The 16,746-nt window shown below is 38.8% G+C and overlaps 4 protein-coding genes and 1 pseudogene across 5 annotated transcripts; 2 read left to right on the top strand and 3 right to left on the bottom strand.

Annotated features, from left to right (window-relative positions):
• Positions 1–1,016: 1,016 nt before the first annotated feature.
• LOC133744964 (elongation factor 1-delta 1-like) lies at positions 1,017–2,775 on the top strand (annotated as a pseudogene).
• Positions 2,776–3,324: 549 nt separating this feature from the next.
• Positions 3,325–5,812, bottom strand: LOC133746271 (uncharacterized). 2 transcript variants are annotated; one of them, XM_062174446.1, is made up of 4 exons: positions 5,434–5,812; positions 4,282–5,119; positions 3,615–3,692; positions 3,325–3,489 (listed from the first exon to the last, which is right to left on the bottom strand). In XM_062174446.1, the coding sequence occupies exons 2-4, from the start codon at positions 5,107–5,109 to the stop codon at positions 3,340–3,342; spliced, it is 1,056 nt and encodes a 351-aa protein (XP_062030430.1). In that variant the 5' UTR covers positions 5,110–5,119; positions 5,434–5,812; the 3' UTR covers positions 3,325–3,339. The 2 variants fall into 2 exon arrangements, with proteins under 2 accessions (XP_062030430.1, XP_062030431.1); XM_062174447.1 differs by lacking the exons at positions 3,325–3,489; positions 3,615–3,692 and adding an exon at positions 3,732–3,791 and having other exon boundaries at positions 5,434–5,687.
• Positions 5,813–5,950: 138 nt separating this feature from the next.
• On the bottom strand, positions 5,951–7,882 carry LOC133746272 (large ribosomal subunit protein uL22y). Its single transcript, XM_062174448.1, has 7 exons — positions 7,806–7,882; positions 7,590–7,626; positions 7,432–7,472; positions 6,679–6,909; positions 6,489–6,591; positions 6,335–6,402; positions 5,951–6,219 (listed from the first exon to the last, which is right to left on the bottom strand). The coding sequence occupies exons 1-7, from the start codon at positions 7,806–7,808 to the stop codon at positions 6,163–6,165; spliced, it is 540 nt and encodes a 179-aa protein (XP_062030432.1). The 5' UTR covers positions 7,809–7,882; the 3' UTR covers positions 5,951–6,162.
• Positions 7,883–8,054: 172 nt separating this feature from the next.
• LOC133745162 (SWI/SNF complex component SNF12 homolog) lies at positions 8,055–11,256 on the top strand. The gene is made up of 3 exons (XM_062173162.1): positions 8,055–8,179; positions 8,445–10,228; positions 10,741–11,256. Exons 2-3 carry the CDS (start codon positions 8,676–8,678, stop codon positions 10,808–10,810), a joined length of 1,623 nt encoding a protein of 540 aa, XP_062029146.1. The 5' UTR covers positions 8,055–8,179; positions 8,445–8,675; the 3' UTR covers positions 10,811–11,256.
• A 1,757-nt stretch (positions 11,257–13,013) lies between these two features.
• Positions 13,014–15,129, bottom strand: LOC133745660 (cytochrome P450 94B3-like). Its single transcript, XM_062173766.1, has 2 exons — positions 14,259–15,129; positions 13,014–14,021 (listed from the first exon to the last, which is right to left on the bottom strand). Exons 1-2 carry the CDS (start codon positions 15,052–15,054, stop codon positions 13,222–13,224), a joined length of 1,596 nt encoding a protein of 531 aa, XP_062029750.1. The 5' UTR covers positions 15,055–15,129; the 3' UTR covers positions 13,014–13,221.
• Positions 15,130–16,746: the final 1,617 nt, after the last annotated feature.

Here is a 16,746-nt window from a genome sequence, read left to right on the forward strand (position 1 = left end):
CATATAGGATATGCAATAATGCATTTCTCAAAACATGCGCAGATTTGTTCCGTGATAGAGAAGGTAAAGCTAGCCACGATTTCTAGGCGCGTTACTAGTAATTTGACGCATCAATGATTGAAAATTATCATGCGTTCGTGAACGAGTCTCGTATGTAAAACATTTTTTTTTTATATAAATACAAGATATGCTTCTTCTTTTTTCTGTAACCTAGCACGTCCGGATACATCGGTTATTTAATTCAAAAAATCTGCTTAAAAGAACACGTCACTTTTCAAATTCGTAGATAATATAAAAGAGATTTTTTTTCTCTCTATTGAATAAGATATGCTTATTTTATGCAATCTGACACGCCTGGATACGCCTGGATAATTCAAGAAATTTGTTTAAGAAAACACGTCACTTTTCATATTTGAATTTATAACATTCTCTCACATAGTAAAAAGGAAATGTCACCACATTACCAACTTCATTTTTTTAGTGAAATGATATTGCCAACTTGCATTAAGTTTAGTAGACCGAATTCGAATCCCTCCTCTACTTGAATTAAAAGTAATAAAATGAAATCATTAAGCCTTATCGAGATTGTAGGAGCATTATAAAAGAACCCAAATTTATTTTTTGCAACCTTCATTCTCTTATATAAGCTCAAAACTAAAATAGAGTACACCAACAATCAGATTATGAGAACACTCAGGCCCAACCTAGGACTATGTCCATCTCCAAAAGATAACAAGAGTAATCCCCACAGCCCCTGTCACTGTCACTCCCTATAAACCCGGGAAAAGAGTGCCGCCCTGCTTATCTCCAAACTTTCGCTCTCCATCATCTTCTCTCGTCGGTAAGCTCAAATCCGGTGCTCGTAGACTTATTTCATTCCTGTCTCTATATTTTTAGCCAACGATTCATGGAACCTCTACTGAATTTTGTGTTTGATTGATACCGTGTCGATTTTTCACTCCAAAGTCGATGTTTTTAGAGCTAAAGTCAGTTGCTTAATTTGGTTCTGAACCATAATGGGGTTAAAGAATTATCTGAAATAGGCCTTGAAATGTAGTTAATCTGCTTATCATAGAACCCTTGACAGTAATTGTTCTAACGTACATGATTCATGAATCTACAATGAGTTTTGATTTTCATTGATGTCGTGTCGTTTTTCTCTTCAACGTCGATGTTGTTGGATAAAGTTAGTTGCTTTGATTGTGGACCATAATGGATTAGAGAATTATTCTAAAAAAGGCAGACAATTTGCTGCTAATGGAATCCTTGACTGTTAATTTGTTCCTTACTTTCTCGGAGTTACATCACTGGGTAAACTTTTTTTGTCAGTTGGTCATAGTATTAGTCTTTTAGATGACCTCTTTGCACTTTCTTGTGGAGGGTTTTAGTTTGAGGAAACTAGAAGGATTTCAGGGGATGTTTATAGACTTGAATTTGCAACATTGTTCAGGTATCAGGCTTCAAAGGATGATATCACTGTGCTTGACCCCCATCCTCGGAATATGTGAATGTGCTGCGATGGTACAAACATATTGAGGCACTTCTGAGGATTTCGTAAGTTCTTAATTTGTTTTAGTGTTCGGTTTGTGGTACTTGTCTTTGTCAGTCTTCGAGGTGCACCATGGAATGGAGTGTATTTATGTATGTATTTCTTGTTAATACATTCTCATGTATGTGAGTTTCTTCTTAACTGGCGTTGTAGTGGTGTTTCCGGAGAAGGTTGTGGTGTCACCATCAAGGGAGATGCTCCTGTCATAGCAGCTGAAACAAAGGCAAGTCTAGCCTCCCCCTTTTTTGACTGCTTATTTGGACGTCTGATTTTAGTCTTGCTTGCCACTACATTCTTTGATAAAATATCACATATTCAGTCTCGACGTATTGTCACACGTAATTGTTATACCTATATGATACTATTTTTAGGCCTCAGCTGCTGAAGAAGATGATGATGATGTGGATCTTTTTGGTGAAGAAACCGAAGAGGAGAAGAAGGCTGCTCAAGAACGTGCAGCCTCCATCAAGGCATCTGCAAAAAAGAAAGAGTGTGAGTTTCCACTATTGGTTATTGCTTTTAACCTGTAATTTTGCATATCTGCTACCCCATTCACAAATCTTTTAAAAAACTCTATTCTTGTGCGTGCCCATCTTCAGCCGGCAAGTCGTCAGTTCTGATGGATGTCAAACCATGGGATGATGAAACCGACATGCAAAAGCTTTTGGAAGCAGTAAATAGTGTTCAGATGGAAGGTTTGCATTGGGGAGCATGTGAGTTTTTTGCTCGTTTTCCTAAAACTATCTCATTCAGCTAAATAGCTCTCTCAACATATCCACATTCGCACAGCAATGTGCATGATAAGCATTATGTGGAAGGTTATTGTTCATTTGTTCTATATTGCAAGTTTCAGCTTCTGCTTCACACTAAACTCATTCATATTGATTTAGTTATTCTCTTATTGATGGTGCAGCCAAACTTGTACCTGTTGGGTACGGGATAAAGAAGTTGCAGATAATGCTAACAATTGTTGATGACCTGGTCTCTGTGGACACGTTCTCACAGTTGAACCAATTAATGAGTATGTCCAAAGCTGCGATATTGTAGCCTTCAACAAAATATGTACGTATAGTTTCCTTGTACTTTTGCAATGATCATTTGAATTCAAATCAGATTATGACACATCATTTTGCATCTCCTGTGTTTGCTTCATTATTGTTGGAAGGTAGATTCCCTGAATTTTGATTTATGCTTTCCCTTGTCTCTCATTGCAGGATTTGAGGTAGCAACGGTTGCTAGGAAAATTCATCATATTAATTCCTATTATGTTTCTTGGAATTGGATAGATACTTCTGGCATCTTTTGAAGTTTATTTTGTTTACATTGCAATTTGATGGTTCCGCAAAATGATTTGACATGGTTTTAAGATGTAAATCTTGCGATTAGAGGGTGAGGGGAATGGTTATTGTTGACCTTTCTATAGTATGAGTCAAAGTTTATTAGAACTTCTCAACTCAAAGAGGATAGGCATCTATATGTGTCACCGGCCAGTATGAACTATGAAGTATAAAAACCTAAATTTGGGTGGAAGAATGGAGAATCTCTCTTCCTTCATCAAAATTGTATTCTACTTTCAGATTACAATGCATCTAAACGAGTTTCACATTTTACTTTCAGACTAGAATGCATCAAAATTGTATTCTACAGCATCAAATGAAGGCGGTGCTCGGAAAACTTTAACGATTTACATCAGCAGACTGTTGTCATCCATAACAAGCTTTTGCTATTGTATAACTATAATCATTCAAATCAACTTCTCATAATCTACACAGAACACAAACTCAAGAGAGCTAACCGAAGATTACAGACCAAAAAAATTGGGTGCTAAACAAATCATGATAAGTTCTATATCTACTTTTGAGTACAAGATATGCTGATAATTTCACCCTAAACAAATCATGATAAGTTAATTCTGTCTTTATCAACTTTGCTTCCACAATCTGCACACCAGCATAGCAGTTAAACTGGGACAGCTCTATTCTTCGCTGTTTTCCTACTAAGCATATATGCTTAGTATGCAGATAAGAATTTATGGTAACAAAAGGCCAAATTAAGTAGAGCATACCTCTGCATTACTCTCAGCAATCCCAGCATTCTCAAGCAAGTCCAGAATGAATTTGCCAGATCTAACAGGCCACCGTCCCTGTCCATTTCCACATACCTTTTAGCCTTGACCAAACACTTGATTAAGCTACCATTACTTACGGTTGGTATGGTTGTCTCCCTCTCTCGAATACTTCACCTCCAAAACCCAGTACAAAATTTTGTAACAACTTGAAAACAGAACACAAATTGGAGAATCAATGGGCTAAGATATTGTTTTGTATTGAGAATGTCAGCTTCTCCATTCTAAACTTTGTCTTGCAATGATCGTTGCTTGGGTTATATTGTATTCAAATCATCATCTCACGTCCTGCTTTTTATCGTCTTTCATTGCATAATTTGAAATGCGGTGTGAGAGGTTGCATTTCATACTTGCTTTTCACTTTCATTCCTCTATTGTTTCTTTGGAATATGATTAGTGTTTGCTATGATGCAGTTACATTACACATTATAAAATCCTTCCATGTATTAACAAGTTAACTTCCCATAATTCACATTAAATATTTACAGGACAAAAAGAAGGGGACGTAATATAAAGACAATAAGTTTATCTCTGTGCATCTATTTTTGATGAAATTGCTAACGTGCTGATAATTTCACACTTGCCTTTGCTTCAATAATTTACATACCAGCATAGCCGTTAATATACCACCCGCAGATGCTGTGAGCAGCATAGGCCAACGCAAATGCCACCATGACGGTTTCGATGGCTCAGCTGCCTGTTCCACAACCGGCATCGCCTGTTCAACAACCAGAATTGCCTGTTCCACAACCGGCGTCGCCTGTTCAACAACCGGCGTCGCCTGTTCCACAACTGCCATTGAGTGTCGACACAAGGGACACAACTGACTCTTCGCCAGCCATTGGAAAATGCAATCTTCGTGATAAAGATGTGAGCAGGACAAGTGAATAATCATCAGCTGACCACGATCAATGCCTTCTTCTACACCTTCAAAGTGATCAAGGCTCTCCTTACAAATGACACATTGTTGCTGTCTAACAGTATCTTCCAAACTATCAATTCTCACTTTCTCGAAACTCTCTAACTGATAGGCCAGGTTGATCGTCTGATGAAATAAGGTGATATCCTTTATAAAGCAAGCAATAGGCCACTCAGGGTTGTCAGCCAGTTCAACCTCCATAAATATTTTATCAATGATAGGTGGTTGCTCAAATTCTGGGACCTTCAATTTGGTAAGAATTTCAGCCATCTTCTCTGTATAACATTGCCTTTCGGATAAAAGCAGGAAGTCAGGGACTGAGACAATAACTTGATGGTCCGCTAGAGTACATATATCATGATAGGCAATGTCTGTAAGGCCATCACCAGAGCAGGTTCCAGTCAGCTTAGCGTGCGATATTCTGATCACACGCTTGTTGCTTGGGACTGCAAAGTCAAGGGATACATCTTTTCTTTGAAACACACTGCTAAGAAACAAGTTCTCCTCGGTGGACATGCTTGAAAAACTGGTATTAATAGGGAGCATCAGTAACTTGTAGTAGTTGCAAGCATCAAAGGAGTTCATAAATAAAGGACAATGGCCAGTTCTATTTTAGATTTACCCAATATAATTCACATACTTATACATGATTGATGATTGTAGTCTTTGTTCTAAATCTATGATCAAGCGGCAGTACGTCTAATTTAAAGAATTCAACGACAAGGTTTCGATAATTACACCTAAGATCCTAGCTAGAGAATAGTTGTTTTTCTAATACTAGTAGTAGTTTTAATCGAACGGAAAGCAAAAGCAGGCTCAGGAGACATAACAAATACTTACAAAACAGAGGCACAAGATCGGAGAGAGCAGCCGGCGACGTCTGCGTCTGGGTTTATTAGAGTTTCTTGAACTTCCTCTGGGGATCTATATATAAACTAGGGCCTTTCTCTGCCTGCCTCCGGACCCAGATTTGTAATTTGAGTCGTTGCTCTTAGACCCGGTTCAATTGTCCGTTTTTTATTTCAATCTTTTTTACTATTACTATTCCTACTAAGTACTAACACAGTGTTAGGATTCTTGCCCTATTGTCCTATCTTATAAAATAAGCTGTTTCAGTCACCATCCCAAAACATGTCCATGTTTTAGTTTTGATATCTCTATTCTCCCTCTTTATTTCTAGAGGTCGTAAATCATAATAATTTGCAAAAGTTTCTCTCATGAATTGTGTTAATCAGGGTCGGGAACAACCACAGAAATGTAGTGATTAATTGTTCCTTGAGAGTCATGAAAATCTGATTACATCCAACAAAGATTATCAACGCAATGAAGAAGCATGATAAACAGTAGACGGAGGACAAAACAGAAATTTTGGCAATTTGTTTCTGACCAATCCAATGTCATAATCAAATTGTAAACCACAAGTCTAATTCAAATCAATGCCTGAAGAAGTCTAAATGAGCTTCGCATTTCACTCAAGCTCAAGCGGGGTTACTCAATAAAACAAAACAGAGCACATTTTAGGAAAAAGGATAGCAAATAACGACAAAAAGAGATGGGACTTGAAGCATCTTAAACTGCGACAGCTCTGGTCTTCGCTGTTTTCCTACTAGTCAGCTGAGTTTCGGCCTGCATAACCACATAGTATATCAGATGCAGTGACCGTTGAATACGAATCACTTCCAAACCTAACTTGTTAGTTGTAACCAAGAAATTTTCCTGGCTAAGTACGTTAAATTATCACCTCTTTCTTGACAGCCTCCTCCTTTTCTGACAAAATTAACTCAATATGGCATGGTGATGACATGTAAGCTGCCAAATGAATTCAAAAGTTAAGTCTGATTAAGTAGAAAAACTTTATTAGCTGTATGGTACTTGGGAAGTCAGAAAACACTTACCATTAATTCTTCCATGAGCACGGTATGTGCGACGCCTCTGCTTCCTGGCCTGGTTCACCTGGATATGAGATATGAAGAGCGAATCCACATCTAAACCTTTCACCTAGAGGATAAGTTGCAAAAGCATATATGTGAGCATATACATATGAGAATTTGTAGTAACTAAAGACAACATCGAAGTAGAGCATACCTCTGCATTGCTCTCGGCATTCTTAAGCAAGTCCAGAATGAATTTGGCAGATTTAACAGGCCACCGTCCCTGTCCATTTGAATGGCGATTCTTGGCCTGAGCAGTTCGTCCTACTCCACGACAAAAGCGAGTGAATGGAATGGCCTGCTTATGGACCAAAACATCCTCCAGATACCTTTTGGCCTTGACCAAAGGCATCTTGCGAATTGCATGGGCAGTCTCCCTTGTGTTCTGGAGGGGAAAAAACAAACATTAAAGTGATAGTTTTTTTTCCTCTTTTATTCTGGGGGCTAATACAACACTGGAGTGATATTTGATAGAAATTTAGCAGATAAATACACACAGAAAGATACTTGTAACTTTATAAAATGCTTGATCCATCTTAACACTATTACAAATCATATGTATTAGATTTGAGTCAGAGGAATAAGAAAACAAAGTTGTACATTGTTATTCGAAATCCATTCCAAATGTATTGCATCTACTCATATCACAGACTATCCAAACGTGTAGTGAAATAGAATTCATCATTTAAAATCAATTCACAAAACTGCAGCCTAGGAACTTCCTAATGCTCACGACTATTCACGACAAGAATAATCCGAAAACTAGAGCTAAAAGCACCACCAGCCTAACAATCTAGACAATGGCATCAAAGTGCAAGCAAGTCACAACCAAAAAGCCCAATTTCATCACCATAACAATAAACGCTAACTACGAGTCAACTTATTTACAATATCAAATTCTGGGTACCTTAAAATGAACGCGGAGATCGCTGCCTCTGGCTTTGCAGGCTGATTCATCATTGCAAAACAATAAAAACCATTAGATTTTCATGAACACTAAAAAACTCAAACTCATACTAATAAGCCTACGAAACAAACACATTGGTTAAACTACAAATTACTTACACTTGGTATTGTTGTCCGGCTCTTGCGAATACTTCACCTGCAAAAACCCAGTAACCCAATCTCATAAGAATTTGAACCCACCAACACAAAAAAACCACAGATTCAATGACCTATACACATTTTGGTTTCGGCCTATAAAACATGCTTCATTTTCATTGCTTCTGAAACCCAGAAAACCAAAACGAAATGCAAAACCTTGAAGATGAAGAAAATTACCATGGCTGCTGCTGCTTCTAGGATCTCCCTTCCTAGCTGCCGAGGAGCTAGGGTTTTCTGATATATAGTAAACCCCTAATTGGGCCACAGGGTTTAGGAACCAACTCCCCCTTTGGGCTTAAAGGCTGGATGAGTCCACATTAATATTTGGGCCGGGGATCCGAAAGATTACTACCGTAAAAGTCATCCGCTACATTTTCGCCACGTGCAGATCATAATCCGCTACCTCACGTTTTAAAAAAGGGTAATTACGTAACTTCCGCAAGTTCCGAGAGCCGCAGAGAGAATAGAGAGAAACCGGTTTCGCTCCATTATTGCCGATCTGAAAAAGCAGAGCAAAAAAAGAAGAAGAAGAAGGAGCTTTGTAGTAACAAGTAAGAACTTTCAGCTTTGTTTGGTTAAAATTTTCAAGTGTATATATATTTTTTTTCTTTAGTTTTCTGAATATATTCGTAACTTGAGCTTCTGGAATTATGTTAAATTGGATGGGATTTATATGAACAGAGCATATGTATGGTTTTGAATTGAGTAGCTTTAGTTTTCACTGTCTAATGCATATTTTGGATTCAAAGTTTGATGCTTTTTTGAATTAGGATTCTGGGTTTTGCTTCTAAATTTAGGGTTTATATTCTTGTACAGATAAAGAAAGCACTGCTTCTTGATTTTGTTGCTGTGAAATTGGATGTGTTGAGAGTGCCAGATGAATTTGGATGCTTGATAGTTGAAAATATTGGAGTGAGGAAGGTTGTGAGAAAGAGGGTCAAGAACTCATTGAGTCTTTTTAAGGTATATGGAAGTTGGTTTTCGGTTTCATAGGGTTTCGATTAGGGGCTGTGGTGGTGTAGTTTGGTGTTGAAGATAAGCAATTCGATGAATAATAATAATAATAATCAGGCCAAGAATGTGGCAGTGCCGCCCCATTTTGGCAATCCCGGGGCTGTGCCGCAATCTATTCCCATTAACCACCAGCCGCATCTTCTCTCTCAAACACAACCTCAAGCACAAGGTGCATCGCATTTTCCTGGGCACTTTCAGTTGTCTGAGCCCCAAGCGCAGGCACTTGCACAGGCACAGTATGTGAATGCTCATGCACAAGCTCAAAATCAAGCCGCCCATGCCCAATTTGTTCAGTTGCAAGCTCAAGCTCAGTCTCTTGCCCAATTGCATAATGCCAGTCCAGGTGTTTCGTCACCCTCCATAGCAACGCCAAGCACGGGAACTGCCAAGCGGGCTAACCAGAAGCCACCTTCTCGGCCTCAAGGTTCATCTCAGGCCAATACAGGTCCACTGTTTAAAAACATGGAGCTTACTCCAGCTGCTCGTAGAAAGAAGCGAAAGCTACCTGATAAACAGATACCAGATAAAGTGGCTGCACTTCTGCCAGAGTCTGGTCTATATACTCAGTTGCTTGAATTTGAGGCTCGTGTTGATGCTGCTTTGGCAAGAAAGAAGGTTGACATCCAGGAGTCACTTAAATGTCCTCCCCGTGTTCAGAAGACGCTTCGAGTTTATGTATTCAACACCTTTGAGAACCAGACACCAACAAATCCTGAGAAGAAGGATGCACATTCCCCTACTTGGTCTCTTAAGATAATTGGGAGGCTATTGGAAGATGGGAGGGATCCTGTGGTGGCTGGAATGCCACAGAAGTCAAGGGTTAAATTTTCATCCCTCTTCAAGAAAATTACCATATACTTGGACCAAAGCCTCTATCCAGACAACCCTGTGATTTTGTGGGAAAGTGCTCGTTCACCTGCTCTTCATGATGGCTTTGAGGTGAAGAGAAAAGGGGATAAGGAGTTTAGTGCAGTAATACGATTAGAGATGAATTATGTGCCCGAGAAATTTAAACTTTCACCAGCTCTGACTGAAGTTCTGGGAATTGAAACGGAGACTCGGGCAAGAGTTATTGCTGCTATTTGGCATTATGTGAAAGCCCGGAAGTTGCAGAACCCAAATGACCCTACCTTCTTCATGTGTGATCCCCCTCTGCAGAAAGTTTTTGGAGAAGAGAAGATGAAGTTTTCTATGGTTTCACAAAAAATATCAATGCACTTATCTCCTCCACAGCCTATACATATAGAGCACAAAATGAAACTTTCAGGAAACTGTCCAGCTGGAACTACTTGCTATGATATACTGGTTGATGTACCTACGCCGTTAGAGAAGGAAATGTCTGCATTCTTGGCAAGCACTGAGAGGAACAAAGAGATTGATGCTTGTGATGAATTGATCTGTGCTTCTATAAAAAAAATCCATGAACATCGTCGGCGGCGGGCTTTCTTTCTTGGTTTCAGTCAGTCTCCAGCAGAGTTTATTAATACTCTGATTGCTTCCCAGAGCAAGGACCTAAAGCTTGTTGCTGGAGATGCTAGTCGTAATGCGGAAAAGGAGCGCCGCTCAGATTTCTATAATCAACCCTGGTAAGCTTCTGCTGTGTATTGTGTATTTTTTTTTTTTTTTTTGGGTATGTGCACTTAGCATGATTAAACTGCTCAAAGTTACTTCAAGAAACTATTGAAAGCCTGCCAATGAAAGACAGTATGATTAGAGAGATTAAGGAGAGAATATAAAACCTTTTTAGCACTTACGGGATTCCTTTGTAACCTGTATGATTAGAAATCCCCAAGTTACCTAGCTGTTGGGTTGGTGATACAATCCTTACTCATTAGTCTAATACTGGTATCTTCTTGTTTGAAGTAGAAATTCTCCACGGGAATCTGGTGAAGTGTTCTAAAAGTTTAGCTGCCCATTAGGTCTTGAAAATGTAGAAGTAGGAATCTGTTGAAATGTCAATTTTTGTGGCGTTTAAGGCATTTTCCTGATCATCTCTGAATTGGCACTTTTAGATGGTCAAGTTACACACACATATAAAGTTGGGACATTGCCATAAATTTCTCTCACTTAATCTTCATTTTGGTGTTTCTCTTTTTAGGGTTGAGGATGCTGTAATTCGTTACCTGAACCGCAAGTCTGCTGGAAGTGATGCTCCTGGAAGCACTTGATTTAGGAGTTTATTGTTTTTGAAGACGTAGTAGCCATGTATTTCTAGTTATTTTTCTCTCAAGCTTGTTGTGTTGCTTGGTTACCCCAATCTTTCCTTCTTGTTGGGGACTGCAACATAACAAAAATGGTTGAGTATCTTTCTGATAGAAATTTTCTTGAATGTATTGTGTTCTTGATGAGAGATGTCAGAAGAAAATATATGTATTTGTTTAGGCAAAATAAAAGCATCATCCTGTTCTCTGGTTTTCGCATGGTGCCGAAGACTATCCATCTAGATCTGGAAAATACATAATCTGGATATATTGGCACCAAAATCGGTTCAGGATGCTTTTATTTGTGCTAATGATCATCTTCTAGATTTCGATTTGTGGAACTTATACAAGCACATAACAAAAAGAGACTCTCTTGCATTTAGATGAATGACACCGACTTTGCTTGGAAGTTTCATCCCGGCTTTTAATTTGATGTTGGATGTAAGATTGAACTTTAACGTTGCTTGTCCCACCATTGTATTGATGTTACAGGCCAAATAATGCAGACACCAGACCTGTCGGCCTCGATCCAACGCCATGCACATTTCAAACGAAGGCCGATGGAACTATGAAAGCGAACCTACGTTTTTATCATTTTTGTTACATTGGCGGAGAACCTACCTTTCATGAACACTATTCTGTGCGTATAGTACAAGTTTTGAATTATTGATGCCAGATCGTTACGCCTTTCGTGCGGATCGGATGTGGAGTACTTCATACTGCAAATTTTGTATCAATCAACGACTGTTAGTGATTTCACGAACAAAAACAATGCATTTTACAGAAAGACTAAAGTTCTGAAGAACATTTAACAGAAATCAGGTTACTAGATCAAGGCGGGAGGGGAGGAGTTGTAATGATTGTTCAAGACTATAGGACTACTTGAGATTTGAACATTGGGAGCCATCGGATCTTAGAACTGATAAACCATCTTTCGGCTAAGTTAGTGTTTTTCTTTCTTTAATTTAGTCTGGGAAACAATAATTCTCATGTTGAGCTGTCTATTTATTTGATACTAATTAGCCCAAACGATTTTAAAGAGCTAATAGAAATCAACTGTCCAATCATGGTACGTACGTACAGACAAAGAAGTTTTTATGATCGATCGACAACTGCACGAGTCCTTCACCAGCTTATGTTGTCATATTTATCGTACACTCAGAACAAGATATTGGACCAATTAAACTCACCTGCAAATGTTTCATGCAGGAAAATTGACTTGGTATCTAACTATCTATATCTAAATCTCTAAAGCTAAGCTTTGCAATAATGTTGAGGTAAATATTCCACATGGGTTTTGCGTTCATCTTCTTCTCTCGCTCTGCTCTTAATGTCTAAACATGTACCAGCTTTGTACATAGCTGCTTTCTTTATCAAATTTAAGGGTGGTTTTGATTCGGCTTTTGGTGGGGTCAAAACCATCTGGCCGGGACTGTGTTCGTCCAAATATAAAGGAAAGCTCGATTGTAGTATAGTTATATATGTACATGCCCTCGTGCACGTATGGTCAATCCTCAAATCAATTTGGTTGTTAGATTTCATGCTTGATCACCTCTTGATTGGCTGCGTGCATGGAGCTCAAGCTAGTTTGTAGTTCACATGCATGAGGTTAAGACATAAATATATCTAATGTTATATGCAACGGTGATTATAACAATAACTAATCACGTGACATACTATGAGAAATATACAATGTAAATAAAGACATGAAATAATGATTTAAAACGTGAGAAACATGTTCTATATATAAGATATTTTAGTGCATGTGGCCCAAATTGAATGATGATTGTCATTTCTTCAATCACTATATTTAGCACTGTGTTTCCTCATCTAAACTCAATTCTTTTGTATATGTTATAATTTTGTTTTAAAATTTTCGCTTATAAGCGGACATCTCGATACATACTACGACACGAATTGAAATAGTACTAACATGTATATACGTATATATTTATATGACAATATATTGATGGATTATAGTTCATGAATTGTTGCCTGACATTATTTCTTTTTTCTTTTTTCTTTTGCTTTTGGTTTTTGTATTTCACTCCTCGCTCAGAGCTTGCAGCTTAGAGTTTATCTCGAATTTGAACAACAACTGTACCACTGAAATAGTCCACCCTAGCTAGCTGCAGCTTTTGTATGAACAAGATTCAAATTTAAGAGAGAGTAATACAAATTACAACTTTATATATTGACCTTAAAGCAATTCTTGTACATATCAAACGGGGGAACCCGATAAAAAATAGTGATTAATTAATGGAAACAACTGAAATAAAAATGGATACATTCTTGAGTAGCGCAATACCATTTCAAACAAAGAATTAACATAATTGGAAAGCTTCAATGTATTGTGTACCATGCATTAGTATTAAGTTCTAACTTCTCTTTTGAACCAAGACCTTCAACCCACCAGCCATGTGAGCCGTCAACAGAGGAACGAAAACCGGTCGGTCCAGATCATAAACCGGTCTGATCTCAAACCGCCTCAACACCGAAGCCATTACATACTTCATCTGAATAAAAGCCATCTCCTTCCCAAGACAAACTCTAGGACCGGCCTGAAAAACAGGAAATTTGTAAGGACTCACAAATTTCATCACCCTTTCGTTATCATCCCCATCACAACCCGGTTTATCACAAAACCACCGGTCCGGTTTAAACTCAAACCGGTCCTTCCCCCACAGCTCCTCCATCCTCCCCATCCCATAAGGAAAATAGGTAACTCTATCCCCTTCCCCAACCCAAGTCCCGTCCGGCAAAACAGTCCCGGCCTCGGCATGCTTCGAGTCCCACGGGACCGGCGGGTACAGCCGCATTGACTCGCACAAGCAAGCCCTCAAGAACTTCATTTCTTGCAAGTCTTCAAAACCTAATGCTGCAGCTGCAGTACCGGTAGTCCTCGTAGTAGTACTCTCAGGACTACTTGTACCATTGTTTAGTACGTCTGCGACTTCATTCACTATCTTCTGCTTTATGCTCGGATGCTTGCTGAGCAACCAAAACAGCCAAGTCATGGCGGACGACGTCGTGTCCCGTCCGGCCAGTATGAAGCTTATCACCATGTCTCTGACCACTTCCTCGCCGTGTCCAGCCAATAACAAACGTGACAACAAGTCACTCTCGCAGCTCTTTCCCTCATTATTTTCAAGAATTTTCCTTTTGTTATTTATTATCTCTGCAATAACAGAACATATTAAGCATCTCGATGCTAATAGAGGCATCAAAAGTCTGAAAATACACAAATATCAACCTAAATGTAGAAAAAACTGCATATACTACAGAAAAACTATATGAACACTTATGATTGAAACGTAGTGAAAGAGAAAAAAAAAAAACACACAAACACACAACCAACTATCTAATTTTTTAGTTCTTGTTTACTAAGAAAAAAAAAATGTAGATATTTTCATACCTTGTACAGAATCATGTACGACTTTGACAGCTTCTTTGAGCTTGTTTTCAGACCCAACACCCAAAGCGCGCTTCAACTTCCAAATCAAGTACACCGGCGCCGACGCACGCCGGGCACTTATCTCCGACGCGCAGTCGAAGGCTTTGACAAGGGCCGGCACGGGCCGGCCCAAATCCAAGCAAAACGGGTCGGTACCCAACGAGACCTTACAAACCGTGTCAAAAGCAAACCTCCTCAACACGTCTTGCATGTCCAAAACCCTTTGACTATCCGCAGCTTCTTCTAGAAGAGGAACCAGTCGCTGCTCCACTTCATCCTCTAGAGATTTCACGACGAACTCCCTCAGCGACTTTGTGCTAAACTCGTGGCTGGCCAGCTTACGCTGCGTTGACCAGAGCTCGCCGTCAACGTTGAATATGCCGCAGCCGAGAAAGTCGCCGAGGAACTCCGTGAGCGGCTTGCCCTTGGGGAAGTTTGAGAAGTTGGTCTTGAGAATGTACTCCACGTTGGCGGGGTTCGCCGTCACAATGATGCGGCGCCGCATCCCTAGGCGGCGCACGACGATGGTTTGTGACGGCGAGCTGGACAACATGTCGGTGTACCAGTCCAAGAGGCGGTGCTGGTTTTTGTAGAAGGAGATTAGGCAACCGATTATGGGGTAGGAAGGAGGACCGTAAGAGGAGAACAGCGAAGGCTTTTTTGACGATTTGATGCCATAGGATTGTTGGATGATGGAGAACAAGAAGTAGAGGAGGAGCAGAGTTAGAGACCAGAGTATGAGGAGAGTGATGAACATGATTGATTACCCTTACAATAATGTTTGATATTTGATGAAGCAAAGCTAGGTAGGAGTAGAGTAGGTATGAAAGATGATAAGGGTGGAGAGGGGGTATAAATATGTGTTTGAGAGAGGCAGGGAGAGAGCGACCACATGTTGGAATTGATCCCTCACCTTTAGAAAGCAATATGACAAAATCGATATCACATGATTCTCGAGAAGGAAGTAGTGTACGTAATAGAAGAATATACATGAGTATCTAATGTGTGGGAATGTGGGATAGACTTAGAAGTACGTATCTTCAACAGTCCACAATATGAAGTTGGTAATTTTCTAAATGTGGGATTTAGTTAACGTTATTAGCAAAATATATTGTGTAATTGTAAAGGCTAAACAAATCCATATATGTCGACATCGAACTAGAAAAATAAGAAGGAAAAAAAAAAACAATAGCATTTATAATATAAATAAGTTTACTGATTGCATTTAGTCCTATCAAATATATTCTACCTAATGTATTGAAGATATCTCCGGTGAGCATGGTGAAAACCCTACGTTTGTCGACGTGCATAGTACGTGTGTGTATAACTATACAAGTCATGCACGTGTTTAAGTTAAATTCTACCACATGTAAGAGAGCATATATATTCCGAACCTAGAAACTCACATGTAGGTTGGACTTCAAATTCATATATACACATGGGTGATATGGCCTATGGGTTTCATTCGTCAACCACCAAAGTGATCAACATGCAAGAAACCTATATTAGTACATTTTGTTCTACAAGAAGTGAGCAACAATATCGTCATCGTCATCATTCTATTTCACTCTTTGATGTTTTGCTTGTTGAAAATTTGAAACAATTAATATTATTTAATGTTTGGCATGGCTCGGTTCTAGAACCCTAATTTCTAAACCCTTAGTATCAATAAGATGGAAGTCTCCTTAATTAGTATACTAGTCAATCTAGCCTTGCGTACTTTTAGCATGTCTGTTATTTTCCAACACTCAAATACGCACATGAATCACATTGCTGCCGTCGTTGCAAAGCAATTCGTTTTGAAGGTGGGGACTTCGAATTGAATTCTTCTGTTTTGGCAGAGAAGTGAGAAATTGCATGTATAACCGTAGAGTTTGACCTAATTAAATTAAGTATTTAACGATTAATGGACGACATAATAATCAATGCAGATAATTAAATTCAAACACAGATTGGAAATTTTCGATCAAATGGGGGCGCAGTATACTTTTTTCATTGAATTCAAACCAGAGATATATAACTGACCAATGTTTTTTAAACATGGTTTTTGTTTCATTCTGTGCCGGAATATAAAAAAACCCACATGGGAAATAACAAGCACGTTTTTGTTTCCCCAACTCGAACCACTAACTAGTGCGCACACTAGCTTGGAGAGAATCAAACACCATTCAATACCAGACCCACCTTATCTCTCCCATTTTGAATTTTGCTTTATAATATTTTAGCATTAAAGTGATACTGATGAGACTAAATGCTCGTTTGGTTCGTGGAAAGAAAAATAATTCATTTGTCTTTTTCATGATAAGGGAAATGAAATTTGCGAAGAACTTTCTATTCCGATGTTTAGTAACATAAAGAAAGTTATCTGAAAAATTGTTAAAAAATTTGTAATTACTACAATAAAATAATGTGTTATAAGTAATAAATACAAGGAAATAATGAGAGAAAA

This window comes from Rosa rugosa, chromosome 4 (genome assembly GCF_958449725.1).
Source record: "Rosa rugosa chromosome 4, drRosRugo1.1, whole genome shotgun sequence".
NCBI lineage: Eukaryota > Viridiplantae > Streptophyta > Magnoliopsida > Rosales > Rosaceae > Rosa > Rosa rugosa.

What these genes read in the sequence shown, in the direction of transcription:
- LOC133745660 (XM_062173766.1), bottom strand. Translation starts at nt 15,054, where the DNA reads ATGTTCATCACTCTCCTCATACTCTGGTCTCTAACTCTGCTCCTCCTC. An exon ending in CGTACATGATTCTGTACAAG is followed by an intron (nt 14,022 to 14,258) that starts GTATGAAAATAT and finishes CTGTTATTGCAG; the next exon opens with AGATAATAAATAACAAAAGG.
- LOC133746272 (XM_062174448.1), bottom strand. An exon ending in GCCGGACAACAATACCAAGT is followed by an intron (nt 7,473 to 7,589) that starts GTAAGTAATTTG and finishes ATGATGAATCAG; the next exon opens with CCTGCAAAGCCAGAGGCAGC. An exon ending in TGCTCATGGAAGAATTAATG is followed by an intron (nt 6,403 to 6,488) that starts GTAAGTGTTTTC and finishes TTCATTTGGCAG; the next exon opens with CTTACATGTCATCACCATGC.
- LOC133745162 (XM_062173162.1), top strand. Translation starts at nt 8,676, where the DNA reads ATGAATAATAATAATAATAATCAGGCCAAGAATGTGGCAGTGCCGCCC. An exon ending in GATTTCTATAATCAACCCTG is followed by an intron (nt 10,229 to 10,740) that starts GTAAGCTTCTGC and finishes TTCTCTTTTTAG; the next exon opens with GGTTGAGGATGCTGTAATTC.
- LOC133746271 (XM_062174446.1), bottom strand. Translation starts at nt 5,109, where the DNA reads ATGTCCACCGAGGAGAACTTGTTTCTTAGCAGTGTGTTTCAAAGAAAA. An exon ending in GTATATTAACGGCTATGCTG is followed by an intron (nt 3,693 to 4,281) that starts GTATGTAAATTA and finishes GGAAATGGACAG; the next exon opens with GGACGGTGGCCTGTTAGATC. An exon ending in TTGCTGAGAGTAATGCAGAG is followed by an intron (nt 3,490 to 3,614) that starts GTATGCTCTACT and finishes GCTGGTGTGCAG; the next exon opens with ATTGTGGAAGCAAAGTTGAT.